Here is a 14,303-nt window from a genome sequence, read left to right on the forward strand (position 1 = left end):
GTATGAAACACGATTTACCTCACAGCGTAGCAACATCTGTCCTCGCCAAAAGGTTACCGGTGATTCCTGCTGTGTATTAATTAACGTTAGCCCATTTTTACTTACTGGAGCGACCTCATTATTAACTCTCTCTCTCTCTCCCTCTCTCTCTCTCTCTCTCTGTAATATAACTACATCGCACATTGACGTGTTTCTCTCTCTCTGTGTGTGTGTGTGTGTGTGTGTGTGTGTGTGTGTGTGTGTGTGACAGGTGACAGGCAGGAATTGACACAGCCACGGGTATATTCACACACATGCTGGAGGAGAGAGAATATCAAGGCTAGTGACCTTAAGAATAGAAAAAGGAGAAGGGTATCTATTCTCCTCCTCCTCCTCCTTTACTCCTTCTCCTTCTCCTCCTCCTCCTCCTCCTTTTCCTCCTTCTAGTTACGGAGAATCTAATCCAGACTTTCCTTGCGGCCTTCGTTCACGTTCTTCCTCATTTTATAACCTCCGACAGCGAGGTAAACAAAGACGAGCACGACTCTTGTTTGTCTCTCCGTCTCTTTCATCTTGGTTGTTTTCGGCGGTGAGGTTCAGTTTTCAAAAGATCCATCGGGTGAAGCATCAATCTCTCTCTCTCTCTCTCTCTCGCTCTCTGGATGGTTCGGTTTTAATATCAGTTCGCAGGGAAAATTACGCTCCTGAGGGTTTTATCATTTTATTATATATTTAGGTTTTTATTATTTTGTCGGAAGATTTAATATATTTTGGTTTATTTAGATTTTTTAATTTGTGTGGGTTAATTTTGTGTCCGGTTATGTTTAGTTTGGTGCAGAGAGAGAGAGAGAGAGAGAGAGAGAGAGAGAGAGAGAGAGAGAGAGAGAGAGAGAGAGAGAGAGAGAGAGAGAGAGTTCCCGTTGATAATTTTATGAATGTTACACAATAAATTTTCTTGAGTGAGAGAGATTCGTATTTCTTGCCTTCATGCTCTCTTTCCTCCTCCTCCTCCTCCTCCTCCTCCTCCTCCTCCTATGTCACATGTGTTATGGCTCATGTCTTATTGGATATCTTTTAATATTGTTGGGAGTCTCTTTATGTCCTCTTTCTTTCCTCTCTCTCGTGAATCTGATATGAACTGCCATGAGACTTTTCCTTTTCATATTGTGTGTCGTCTTTATTCTTATCTTAGGTTTTCTTGGACATCAGCAACTCCTTGTTATTGTTTCTCCTTCTTTCTCAGCGATATTAATCTTTCCTTCCTTATTTGCGTTACTTATGTTCTTATCTTTGTTGGATCTGAGGAGTTATTTGTGTTTGTGGTATATGCTAGTCTGTCTGTCTTTGTCTGTCTCTCTGTCTGTCTATTTTGCCTGTCTGTCTATCTCTATGTCCTTATTTACTCACTGTTTCTCTCTTTGTCGGATCTAAGGAGTTGTTATTTTTATTTGCGATCCTTCTCTCTCTCTCTCTCTCTCTCTCTCTCTCTCTCTCTCTCTCTCTCTCTCTCTCTCTCTCTCTCTCTCTCTCTCTCTCTCTCTCTCTCTCTTACGAGTCTCCTACCGCTTCACCCTGCAGACTTTTGAGACCCCAGGCGGCGCTGCGGTCTCATCTCCGGGCGGATGCGGGGACACGGAAACCCTCAGGCACCCTTCCAGAGTCCCTGATGCTGGTGGTGAAGGTGGTGGTGGAGGCTGAGATGGTGAATGGTGATGTTAAGTAATGGTAGTGGTGGTGAGAATGGTGTGGTGGTGAAGGTGGTGGTGCATGCAGGCTGAGATCTTTGGTGATGTTAGGTGGTGTTGGAGGGTGAGTTAGTGCGGTAGGTGATGAAATCGTGGTGGTTTTCTGAGTGGTTGTAGTTTTTGTAGTGAAGGTCGAAGGGTGAGGTAACAGGAGATTGTGGTGGTGGTGGTGGTGGTGGTGGTGGAGGTTATGATGGTGGTTGATGGTGGTTATAATGGTTGTGTTGTGGTGGTGTTATGTGTGGCTGGAAGTTTTTGTTATAGTGAAGGAGATGGTGGTGATGATGGTGATGGTGACTTTGTGATGGTGTTATTGCTTATTGTGATTCTTAGTCATGGTATAATTAATTGAGGTTGAAAGAAAAGCGCAACATCTGTTTGACATAAATTTATTCTATTCCTGAAGATGAGTGGAACACTTCACCTCTGAGATAAAATGACGTTATTCTCTTTATATCTAATGAGAATTTTGACTGGTTAGTATAAAATATACACACGTATCACAGAAAGCAAGGAGAACCGTTCCTTGCACTTCGATTGACCGAGGACAGGGACATGGAACACCAGGTCGTAAAAGTGAAAATTATGCTTTTATTGTAGGCCTTCCGTAGAGGCGGTAGAAAGGTCCATCTCGCGTCTCCTCACGGGTAAACTGGCTTAAGCCGAATCACCTCCACGCGGCTTCAGTGTAATAAAAAAAATCGTCACCAACAACACGTGCTGCATTGAGTTACGACCGTTCTGTGTGTGTGTGTGTGTGTGTGTGTGTGTGTGTGTGTGTGTGTGTGTGTGTGTGTGTGTGTGTGTGTGTGTGTGTCGGACATAGATGTCACGTGTTCTGGGTCAATCAGGACTGTTAGTTTGTCTACTACCTTATGGCACCATGTTGATTCATCCGACAAACTTGCCAAAAAGTCCTCTGGTCTGTTCGTCCGTCAGTAACGCGACGCCGCTGCTGTTGCTTCTGTTGCTGCTTTCGCTGGCGACACACCACCGTCAGCCCTCCGTCAGGCGTGAGGGGCAGCGTTTGTCTCTAATCGCCGCGTGGGCATGTGTGATGATATGCATAGCAGCGGAAGGGGCGGTGAGGGTGGAGGGAAGGAGGGCGGGGCGGCGCTCTCCTCATGTCATTTTCACCTACTTCTAATTCGTGCATAGAAGTCGAAGGTAAAGGGAAAGGGGGAGGAATTCCAAAGAGTTTCGATATTGTCAGAGAAAAGTAGAGGAGGATGGAGGGAAATTGTCCGTTTCTAGACTTTAAAAACTCTTGAAATTTTAGCTCCATGACCTTTTGTAGAGAAAGAGCATTTCTTTCTCTCTCCTGACATTTGAACGACATATAGTGCAGTGATTGAGCAAAAGGAAATTGCTTTATACGTGACCTTAAAGGGGAATTAAAATAGAGAGTAAAAGGTGGTAAGTCAATGAAAAATTACGCATCTGCTAGGAAAGGAAAAAAAATATTGTGCATTTGGAAAGGAAGGAGAAGTAATGAAGTTGTAAACGAAACAAGAAAAAAGGGAATTATGCATTAGCAAACGAATGGAGAAAATAAATTAGCGTATCTGTAAACGTAATAACAAAGGCGTGACAACTGAAACTTCTACGCCCTACAGTCCTGCCCTTCGTCCCTCCACCCCAAAGCGCCCGTCTTCGCACACTGACGGCGGCGTCCCCACAAGGATGCTCGCTTGGCCCTGGTTCTTACTTACATATCGTAGGAAACAGTTATTGCCTCTCCGCCGCCACTCTGCAGCCTGCCAAGTGTCCGCCACGTCTCCTCGTCTTTAGTGTCATTATCAAAAGTTCTGTGACGTTTCTTTCAAGTCACTCAGGTGTTTAGATGTGGCGATAAAAAGTTATATCCTTACTCGTAGTGTTTTTTGACGTTAATCAAGGAAGGATGTTACTTGGGAAAAATTATTTGGTCGTTTTGTAGTTTACGCTCTTAGTCTTAATTATCTGATACTTTAGCTGGTCATGACAAGGCTATGATATCAATAAGAGGAAAATTACAATGAATCTAGTGGTGAAATTAAAGTGTGAATATTCAGTCACTCGTGGTGATGAAAGGTTGACGTCACTTGAAAAAAAAATCATTGCTTTGAATCACCGGAGGTTGAAGTGGCCTCACTATCGCGGAGTGAGTGGAGGAACCAGAACAGAAGAGGCAAAGAAGGAATCAATGCACAGATTAATCTCAACAAGTAAAAAGTGAAAGCAATGGAAAAAAAAAAAAAAATCCACCCATCGCATGTTCAGTTGTTTGTGGGGATGTGGTAAGGATGCACTGAGGGCGTGACGTGACCTTGGCGGCTCCAGGGTGTCAGGGGACGCTGGGCGGTGCCGGGCTGCAGGAAACACGGCAGCGGGGAACTCTCACACCCACGCCCATCGCACGCCACGCCCACTGTCCCTTCCTCGCACCTCCGCCATGACTCCCTATCTTCCTCCTAAGATTGAGAAAAACGGCAATGACAGATGTGAAGATTATTTGTTATTTGTTGATCGGTTCTCTGTGCCTGATGATGAAACAGGAAAGCTGTGGAGGCGTGAGCAGTGTGAGTGGGGGAGTACTCGGGTGGAGGCGAGGAGGGCGGGCGTGGCGGGGCTTACACTCGTGAGGGCTGAGAGTTCTCTCCTCCCGCTGTTTCTCACAACCAAAGCGACACCAATATTATTATAATCATTATCATTATGTACATTAGTTCACGGGGCGTCTTTGACCTTTGTTTGTACTGCGCCCTGCCCTGACCTCCGAGGGTCGCGGGTCACGGGGTCACCGGCGGCAGGTGAGATGGACACTCGGGCCGGGTTAAGCCAGTTGACGAGACGATGATAACGATAATAAAAGTAATGATCAAAGGTGACGCCCTCTGGAACACCACCTGGGGGCGAGGGGTGGGGGGGAGGCTTGCGCGTCACCGCCTCCTCCAGGAAACGGGCGGTGATGCCTCCGCCCCGCCCCATCCCGCCCCGCTCCTTAGAAATATTCATCTCGACGGTACAAAACAACTAGTGGGTGGCTGACCCGCCCGCACCCGGTCAGCCTCCTGTTAAGTATGGCACAATAAAACTTCTCTTTAAGGATCGCTGCTGGGAGAGAGTCGGCCGAGCTGGGAGGGAACAAGGCCACCGTGAGGGACGCGCCCTGGTGCCTCAGTGCGCGGCGGTTTTTGTGCCACCACGTTTTACGGGAGGACACGCACACCTGCACACCTGCTGGCCCGGCGCGGCGAAGGTGACTCCAGTAAGGTAGAGCTTTGTTGCGAGGGAAGTACCGTTATCGGTGAGATCACTTGCATGCGAAGGTGCAAATAAACCGAGATCTTGATTATAGCGTCCAGCAAGTTTTCAGCTTTTTTTTTTTCATACATGAAATTTCCATATTGTTGATTGTATCAGTGCAGCGGGGCGTGGTCATGTCCTCTCCCAACTCAGCACCTTCCGTCCTCCTGAACGTCCCTAAACGCTAAACTAATATCATTTCTTTACAAATATCCCTTAAAGTATGCTGTTATCCTGATTCACTTGGCAGAACACTGTCGGTGCGAACGAGAGCCTTACGGCACGCCTCCTGCAGCCCCGCTCAATGCACAGGCGCCTGCAGACGGCCCTGTGGCGGCTGTGCTCAAGGGGAATGGAAAATGTGAAAGGAATAAAACCTTGAATAAAGAAGAAAAATCACTATCAAGGAATACTGGACTTGAGATCGAACAAACGAGTACGGTGAATCACGATCAGATTAAATTTTTAGAGTTGAATACTCGTGTTTACTGACAATGATCGTTAGCGGGTGTGTAGGAGGGAATGAATTGGGTCAGTCATTGAGAGGTGCTGCAGGGGGATGTCTTGTCTCTTGCCCCAACTGTGAGTACGAAGCATGGCACAGAAGAATCCACGTTGAAACCCGGCGGTCAAGACGATGATCAATATACATCATCTCACAATCACCAGCATCATCTAGACACTCACCAGCATCAACAAGTCTCAGTCTCTCTCTCTCTTATTCTCCTTTTCTTTCTCCCCGACTCTCCGTCACCCCGGGCGACCTTCACCTCACTAAGTCAACAGAGTAAAGAAACAGACTAAAACATCATTATAATCTGTACGAATACTAATCTCTCATCTGTAAAAGTGTCATAGAAACATATATTAATATCTCTTTGTATCAAACCCTCCTCTCGTAAGCATCTCAACTCTCACCAGCCATTGAGTATATATAACCTTTTTTTTTTTATTTATTTTTTTATATCTCCTCCTTCACTGTCCATCATCCTGTTCAAGATTCTAATATGTGAGAGAAAAAAGTCTATTTGCACTTCAGTGTGCGGAATTGGACATGGCGGTCTAAATATAGAGTGTTTTCCCTCTGCTTTCATTGAATTTTATCGTCATAACTTCGACTCATGTGATTGTGTGGAGCCAAAGACGACACACGCAAACACACACACACACACACACACACACACACACACACACACACACACACACACACACACACACACAAACATCTAAGCAACCAACCAATCCAACCAATTAGTCAACCCCATCTCCATTTTCCTTGCTTCGTATTACTTTTCCCTCTGTTCAGCATGAGAAGAGTCTATGTAAGTTTGTATACGTTAGCCCAGCGGCGCCAGGGCTCCTGCAGTGGGCTGATCACAGGGGCAAGGACCTCCTGCAGAAGAGGTACTCGGAAAACTGTTGACCCTCCACCCCGCCTCCGTTGCTGGTGACAAGGGTGAAGCAAGCGTTGAGGAGCCTTTGTATGGCCTGCATGGACGTGAGCTTGCAGTAGCCATTCAGTGGGAACCTGTGGATGGGGGCAGAGAAGGGTGCTCTTAGTGGTGATCTTCTGGACTCGTAACTTCGGAGGATTTTTTTTACGTTAGATTCAATGGTTTTTAATTGCTGTTTGTTGATATTTATTGCTTTGTGGTTTGTGTTACTTTCATTTTAAAGGGGCGCCAGGTTAAGTTTCCATACAGTACTGATCTATTTTTTTTTTCTGTCAGTGCTGTTATATTCCCTCTCTCTCTAATACATTCGTCACATTCTCAACATTCATCTACCACAACCTTACCACACCACCCTTATTTTTGTCATCACCACCATCCTCAACTTTCTATCACCATCATCCACCCATCTACTGACCAATCTATTCATTCAAATGCTTATCCACTTTCATTCCTCCCATTATTCCACATTAACCACACTGTCATTGCCCTTCTTACCATTAACAATAAAATGAAATAGGTTTACGTAGGGAAGGACAAAAATTACAGACTCTCCATCCTCTTGACAGTACCTGATGATGAAGCGGTGGTCGTGGTTCCAAGCTAGAGAGGAGCGAGCGTCCATCATTGCCTGTGCCACCTCGGGGAACAGTTCCTCTATGACGCATCGCTCCCCTGACAGCATGACGCGCTCCCCGAGGTCTGGGCAGATGTTTAGGGCGATCACCTGTGGCGGGGAGAGGGAGAGAAGGTAATCTTTAGCTTATTTAACCATTTTACAGTTCTGGTTATCATTTGTTAATCTTCAAAGCATTAAGAATTCTTTGCTAAGGAGGGGAGACGGAGAGGATGGTATATTTAGTTGATTTAACCCTTTTACTGCTTTACTTATCATTTGTTATTATTCAAAGCACAAAAAATTGCTTCCACGGAGATAGAAAGTAGAAAAAATACGTCAATCTTGCTGATGAGACTAGTACAGAAGTGCAAAGAAATTTGTAGGTGATTATGGGAAAATTTGTCTACCAATCAAAGGGTTACGACTCATTTCGTGAAGGAATTTGTCGTGTATTGAACAGCAGCATTAATACAGATTCCTATATGGGTGATTCTTTGCATTCTCACGGTGGAAGGGGAGGTGTCTATTTAATAATTTAAGGCTTAGAATATGCAAGGGAAATATATTGGACTGGATTAGTGGATGGTATTAGTGTTAACAAGATGAGAGAGGGAGAGAGGCACAGCTATTATTAGTGTCTATCTAAACATATAGAAACAGAATATGTGGATGGACAGGAACTTAGAGAAAGGAAGACAAACATGGAATATCCTGCTGAAATACTATAACTATTGGTATCGATAAGAAGATACATGAACTTAGAATGTATACAAAAGATGGATTAGAATTTATGTGAGTGAGAACCTTGTAATTAGTAAGATGGGTAACCTTAAAACATACAGTGGATTTTACAGTCATGCTTTTGATACGTATATGCAAATGACAAAATGTGGTCAAGAGAGAAGTTTTGGGTCGTGTTGGTCTTTGGCGAATTTTTAATACCTAATGGCTAGCGGCAGAGAGAGAGAGAGAGAGAGAGAGAGAGAGAGAGAGAGAGAGAGAGAGAGAGAGAGAGAGAGAGAGAGAGAGAGAGAGAGAGAGAGAGAGAGAGAGAGAGAAAGTGCTGTTGTTATTCCCGGTAAAGGTCATTATTGCATTAATAGTGATATAAATAATTTTCTTAAGCCTCCCAGTCATTGTGTTCTTATCTATTTATGACATCCGCGGCACCCCATGACCTCATTGTCGCCGTGCCAAACTTTCAGTCAGTCAGTTATTACGTTAGCCACTTTTGTAACCTCTTCCTGATGTCTTATGAAGTGGTATTATTTCATATTTTTAATTCTGATAATCCATAACAATCCCGTAATCACCAAACGATTATAATTGTCGATGAAAAGTTATCCTGATGTGAACCAGACTGTCATTCATGTTGTCATCATATTCTGCCAAACGCGAACAAGTAACACTCGCCGTCAAAAAATAATGCTAAAAAAATAATATACCTAGTTAACACCAACCATGACAAGAAAAAAGTGTTTAGTATCAATATTTAGAATCACAACCTGCGTGTACCAAGACCAGGATTAATATCAAGCTGTCACGTGATCTTCTGTTTATACTCACGTCGTATCCGTGCCCCTCGTCCTCCTTCTTGATGCCGTTGACGAGCGGCTTTTGTCTGATTGACGAGGAGTTGGTGGAGGACTGGATTGCCGATGAGGACGATGACGAGTAGGTGGAGTTCTTTCTGTTCTCCATACGAGCTTTCTTCATCTCCTCTACCTGCTTCACCAGTCCTGCGGGGGGAGGGGCACTTGCAGGTGTTGACTCAGTGTGTGTGTGTGTGTGTGTGTGTGCTTAAACATGTATTTGTGTTTATCATTTAATAGTTTGCTTTTAGGAATGGTTTTTAAATATTCGAGGAGATCATAAAAAATTACCATCATTAACGTAGTGAAAATCGTCCTCAGCTATCCTTTATAAAGAAAACATAATCCTTCACTTAACTATACGTGGAAATGTAATAATAATGATGCACCGTTGTAATGCAGTAAAGGAATTCTTCCCCTTTATTTCTTCGTGCGTGACTGGAAGCACTCACTCATCCCGCTTCCTCTCTTCCCCCTCCTCACTATCCATTATTACTACTTTTATCCACCATTCTTAAATCCTTCGTAATCTTCCGATCTTACTCCCCTATACCTTCATATATTCCCTTGTCATTCCTTCATCCTACTTAACCTTATTCTAGTTCCCTTTCACACCCTCTTTTATCAGCGTTTCCTTTATCACCCTCATCAGTACTCTCGCTCTTTCATCTTTCTTGATTTATTTGTATTTTAGTCCTCGTATTATCTTCACTTTTTTCATCCTCTTTTTTTCTTTCTTCCACACTTCACATTTACCATTCTCCATTCCTATGTATTACCTCTATCACCGCCTTACCTTTCGTTCCCTCACCTTTCACACTTACTTCCACTCCTGATTCATTTCTCACCTCATTAGTATTCACTCACCTATACCTTTACCTTCATGACTCCTTTGTATTTATTCCTTCTAATACCCTCTTATCACCTCCCCACTCTTTACCTGTAACTACCTTTCTTCACCTTCCCTCGTTAATCATTCGTTTTATCCCACCATCTCACTCATTGCCTCTTCTTATTACCTGTAGAACTTCAAGCCATCCTTTTCTTTCCTAACCCTTTCTCAGTTACGTTGACTTGTGTTGATAAAGTGTTGCCTTTGTAATGGAGGTCGTGGCGTGATTTTTAGCTACTAGTGCGTGTTAAAGTATTACTGGAATCATAGAAACATCTTAAAAGACTACAGTAACTTCCATTAAACAGCTCTTTTTCTTTTTTTCCTTATTTGCATCTTATTCTTCCTTATTCTTTCACTTATCTACTAAAATTTACTGATTACTTCCTTGTTTTTGTCATCGAAAAAGACGATCTAGTTATATTTTCATCCTCACCCTCTATCTCGAAGTATCTCGCCTCCTCCAGCAGCAGGTCGAGGTCCGAGAAGTCGTCTGGCAGCAGCATCCTCCCGTGCCTCATGTAGTTTAGGATGTGGCGGAACATTTTGCCGTCCCGGTCTATGAAGTAGTGCTGCTTGAGGGAGTCCAGCACGATGGGGATGGACCCGTTGAAAAGCCGCGCTAGTCTGCTCTCTGGGTACCTGGTGGGGAGGAAAGAAAACACAAATAGTACATTGACAATATGTACATGTGCTTATATAGTTAATGAAATAGGAATACGTAGACAAATAGGGATATTTTGTAGATAAATTAAAGTATACAGTTGGTAAATGGGAAGTCATAGCAGATAAATATGAATATGTACTAGTTATAGAAGAATGTATGTTAAATAAATTGGTGTAAATGTTAGATATAAACGAATTCATAGGGAATTGCACATGAATACGTACACATGATTATTGGATGCATAGGATATCAGTGCATTCTTTTTTTTTAATTGAATTAGGAAAGGTTGTTTTGATGAGTGGTTTGGAGATCGCATTTAACATTTGATAGTTCAGGACTTTTCTTGGTTTGAGTTTAATTTCCACAATATGAAATAATTAACCTTTCAAGATAATCCGTAACAAACAATATAATTATCATGATATTTTTCCCACAGATGCACACACACATACCAGTATTTTTATACTCATTGTATAAAAATAGCTTTATAAAAATAGTCTTATTACTTCGATTCCAGATAACACTCCTGCAAATTAGTGGAATATTTTTCAGAACCTACTTACTGCTTCAACAGAAATCTGGGTTATGAAATGCGTTATGAAACCACGAGTGTTTTGTCGTGTGGTCGAGTGAGTCATAATCAGGGCTATTAATTAACTCGACAAATTAATGACATGTCTATTTATATTAAAAATCATACTCGTCTCCACTCCGATGAACTGAACGTAATGAACACGAGAGGCGAGCCACAACACAACGCATCCCGAATATTAAGTAGGAAAAAAAAATATTGGCCGAATCACTTCCCGGTTTATCCTTTGTCCAATCTTAATATACAAAAGATAATGTTATTTAAAGTATTTCCTATTCTCTTCTTTACCAAACGTATCCGAACACAAATAAGTGCTATTATCCAAAGTGTCTCCTAGTTTCCTCTTTGGCAAATACAAACAAATTCAATTATCTAAGCCATTCCCTAGTTTATCCTTTCCCGGATCTTGACAAAATACGTAAAAGAGGGTTATCATCCGAAACATCTTCAATTTAATCCTTTACCAAGCCTCTGAAAAGCATCCTTAAGGAACATGACAAGAATACTGAATATTGTAAGGTCACCCCTGTTAAAAGAATGGAAAAGGAGAATGCGTGGAAATTAAATGACAATACTTAAAAGTGATAATCAGCATGAGTATTGGAAGGGGGAAGACTCAAGACAGGCATTAGTGTGTGTGTGTGTGTGTGTGTTTGTTGAGGAGTATTGGTTAATGCGACTCCCTTAGCGAGGACTCGGCAAGTGACGGCGGGAGTAAACTGTTCCGGCCGGCGTCGTTTGAAAGTCCCGATATTCCTGTGCCGTCCAAACATTGTCTCCGCGCCGCCTTCCTCCCTTTTATCGACGTCAAACACATTTAGCAAAGGAGCACGCTATTGGAAAAGGAGAGGGAGTAAGAGGAGGATGTTGAGGCTGTCTTAATTTTCTTCCTGCACCTCCTCCTCCTCCTCCTCCTCCTATTGGTCCTCCTCCTCTTTAATTCTCCTTCATTTTGTCGCAAACATGGTTGGTGTTTGTCATGCTTGTGTTGGGCTGAACTTTCCTCTACACTCGTTTTTTACTTGCATGAGAAAATTACCCCAGATGGACGGTGGCTTTCCCTCTCTTCCTTCTTTCCTTCCTTGCTTCCTCCTTCTTTCCTTCCTTCCCTGTCGGTCCCTCTTGCCCCTTCCGTCCCTCCCTCAAGCCCCTCTAGCGATCCTTTCGTTTTCGTAATCCTCGAGAAACTCAGTCAAATTGCAAGAATGTCAATTTGGCCGAGGCAAACAACCCGGGGCTAAGATGCTTTCATCCACCTACTTCCTCCTCCCCCTCAGGCCCCCCGAACCCCAGGGCGACTCCCGCTCCCTCCCCTGCCCCCGGCGCGTCAGGGGAAGGGCTGGGGGGCGTGATAGAGTCCTCCCTGTCCCTTCCTCGTCCCTCGTCTAGTATTCCCCTCTCTTAGCCACGTCCCTTGGTCCTCTCCCTACCTTCACCCCTTTGTCTGTCTCTGTGTGTGTGTGTGTGTGTGTGTGTGTGTGTGTCCTAAGGGTGTCCTAGCTTCAGGTACTCTTGCTTCCTCCCCTTCCTTCCATCCCTTTCTCCCTCCTACTCCCCTTCCCTCCCTTCCCTCACTTCCTTCCCTCCCCTTTCCTTCCCTCTGTCTGTTTCGTAACTTTCCCCTACCAGAACTTACTCCCCCACCTTTCCGTAAGTTTTTCCTCTTTATATTTTCCTCCGCTGGGCTACAAGTATTATCAGCATTAAGTAAAGATTCATGTTAACTGTTACCCGCCTGCTGTTTTCTATGTCTGTCACTTCGCCGTTAATACAGGAGACACTTTGTTAACATTTCATTCCCTTTCCTTCATACCTTGTTTAATTACCGTCCATCAAGGTGTGTGAAGGTAATTGTTCCTTTTCAACCTGTTTTTTAGATTTTTTTTAACGTGTCTGTTATCGGTTTTTTATTTATTTATTTTTACGCCAGTTTTTGTTTATTTATTTGATTTAAGTTTGTATGTTTCGGCGTTGTAGACACGTTTCTCTCTCTCTCTCTCTCTCTCTCTCTCTCTCTCTCTCTCTCTCTCTCTCTCTCTCTCTCTTGTTATCACTTCATTCGTGGTTTTTTTCTCGGATTAATGACAAATATGGACACTGAGATAAAAGAAAAATACGAACGTGTCTGTCTGTGTGTGTGTGTGTGTGTGTGTGTGTGTGTGTGTGTGTGTGTGTGTGTGTGTGTGAAAATAATAATCACCTGAAGAGAGAAATGATATGCGTTTGCCGACCTTGAGAGAGAGAGAGAGAGAGAGAGAGAGAGAGAGAGAGAGAGAGAGAGAGAGAGAGAGAGAGAGAGAGAGAGAGAGAGAGAGAACAAAAACAAGGACACTTCGGCATCACTTCGCTATTTCCATGTTATTTACAAGATTAAGGAGAGACCGCTTTATCGCCTCTGGAATATGCGATTAAGCGAACACTGAGAGAGAGAGAGAGAGAGAGAGAGAGAGAGAGAGAGAGAGAGAGAGAGAGAGAGAGAGAGAGAGAGAGAGAGAGAGAGAGAGATTATTTTTGTTTTGCTTTCACGTATTTTGGTGTTTTGAAGGTATGGATCCAGAAGAAGAGGAGGAGGAGGAGGTGGAAGAGGAAGAATAAGAGGGAGAGAAGCGGAAACATAAAACAGTAAAACAAGAAGAAAAAAAAAAGAAAGAAGAAAGAGAAATGGAAAAGAATAAACAGTGGATATAGAAAAGGACGCTTGAAAAATTAGATAATAAAGAAAAAAATTGTAATAAAACCACAAACTCCAAGCAAGAAAATGAAAAAAAAGGAAAAAAAATAAAACTAGCATTTCCTTCACATTTCCTGTCACGCTGTAGAAAGTGAAGAAGAAGAATTACTGTCTTGTTTCCATCCTTCTTTTCTCCCTCCTTCCTTTCATTACTTCTTTCTCTCCTTCCCTTCTCTCTTTGTTACATTTGTTGTACGCTTTTCAATTTTTTAGGTCATAGAAGAATCTTGAGTTTTCTTCTTATTTCCAGAGAGAGAGAGAGAGAGAGAGAGAGAGAGAGAGAGAGAGAGAGAGAGAGAGAGAGAGAGAGAGAGAGAGAGAGAGAGAGAGAGAATCTATAAGGAGATGCCTTAAGGGATAAGAAGCAGTTAAGGATGAGAGGGGAGGCAATGAGGGAGAGAGAGAGAGAGAGAGAGAGAGAGAGAGAGAGAGAGAGAGAGAGAGAGAGAGAGAGAGAGAGAGAGAGAGAGAGAGAGAGAGAGAGAGAGTAAAGGAAACAATAACTTGAGGTAAAAAAAAAATGAAATAGAGACAAAAAAAAATACGAAAGAGAAACATAGGAAAAGTGCAGATATAAACTCCAGAAAACATAAAAAAAACATCCGGATTCTTAGAAGCTGACAATATTTTCATGGAAACAAGAAAGAGAAAAAACAAAAACAAAAAACACGAGAAGAATGGAAAGGAAGAAAAGGAGGAGGAGGAGGAGGAGGAGGCGGAGGCGAGAAACGAGAACGAAGAGGAGGA

At 43.1% G+C, this 14,303-nt stretch overlaps 1 protein-coding gene across 1 annotated transcript in view; it reads right to left on the reverse strand.

The window, feature by feature from the left end:
* Positions 1–2,097: 2,097 nt before the first annotated feature.
* Positions 2,098–14,303, reverse strand: part of LOC135090991 (BTB/POZ domain-containing protein Tiwaz-like) — a 47,368-nt gene continuing 35,162 nt past the window's right edge. The window contains exons 4-7 of the mRNA XM_063988273.1: positions 10,003–10,208; positions 8,649–8,821; positions 7,036–7,190; positions 2,098–6,540 (exon numbers count right to left, since the gene is read on the reverse strand). Of these exons, the coding sequence (XP_063844343.1) occupies positions 6,387–6,540; positions 7,036–7,190; positions 8,649–8,821; positions 10,003–10,208 (688 nt within the window). The 3' untranslated portion in view covers positions 2,098–6,386. The remainder of the gene's footprint in view (positions 6,541–7,035; positions 7,191–8,648; positions 8,822–10,002; positions 10,209–14,303) is intronic.

The sequence above is a fragment of the Scylla paramamosain genome, chromosome 36, assembly GCF_035594125.1.
Source record: "Scylla paramamosain isolate STU-SP2022 chromosome 36, ASM3559412v1, whole genome shotgun sequence".
NCBI lineage: Eukaryota > Metazoa > Arthropoda > Malacostraca > Decapoda > Portunidae > Scylla > Scylla paramamosain.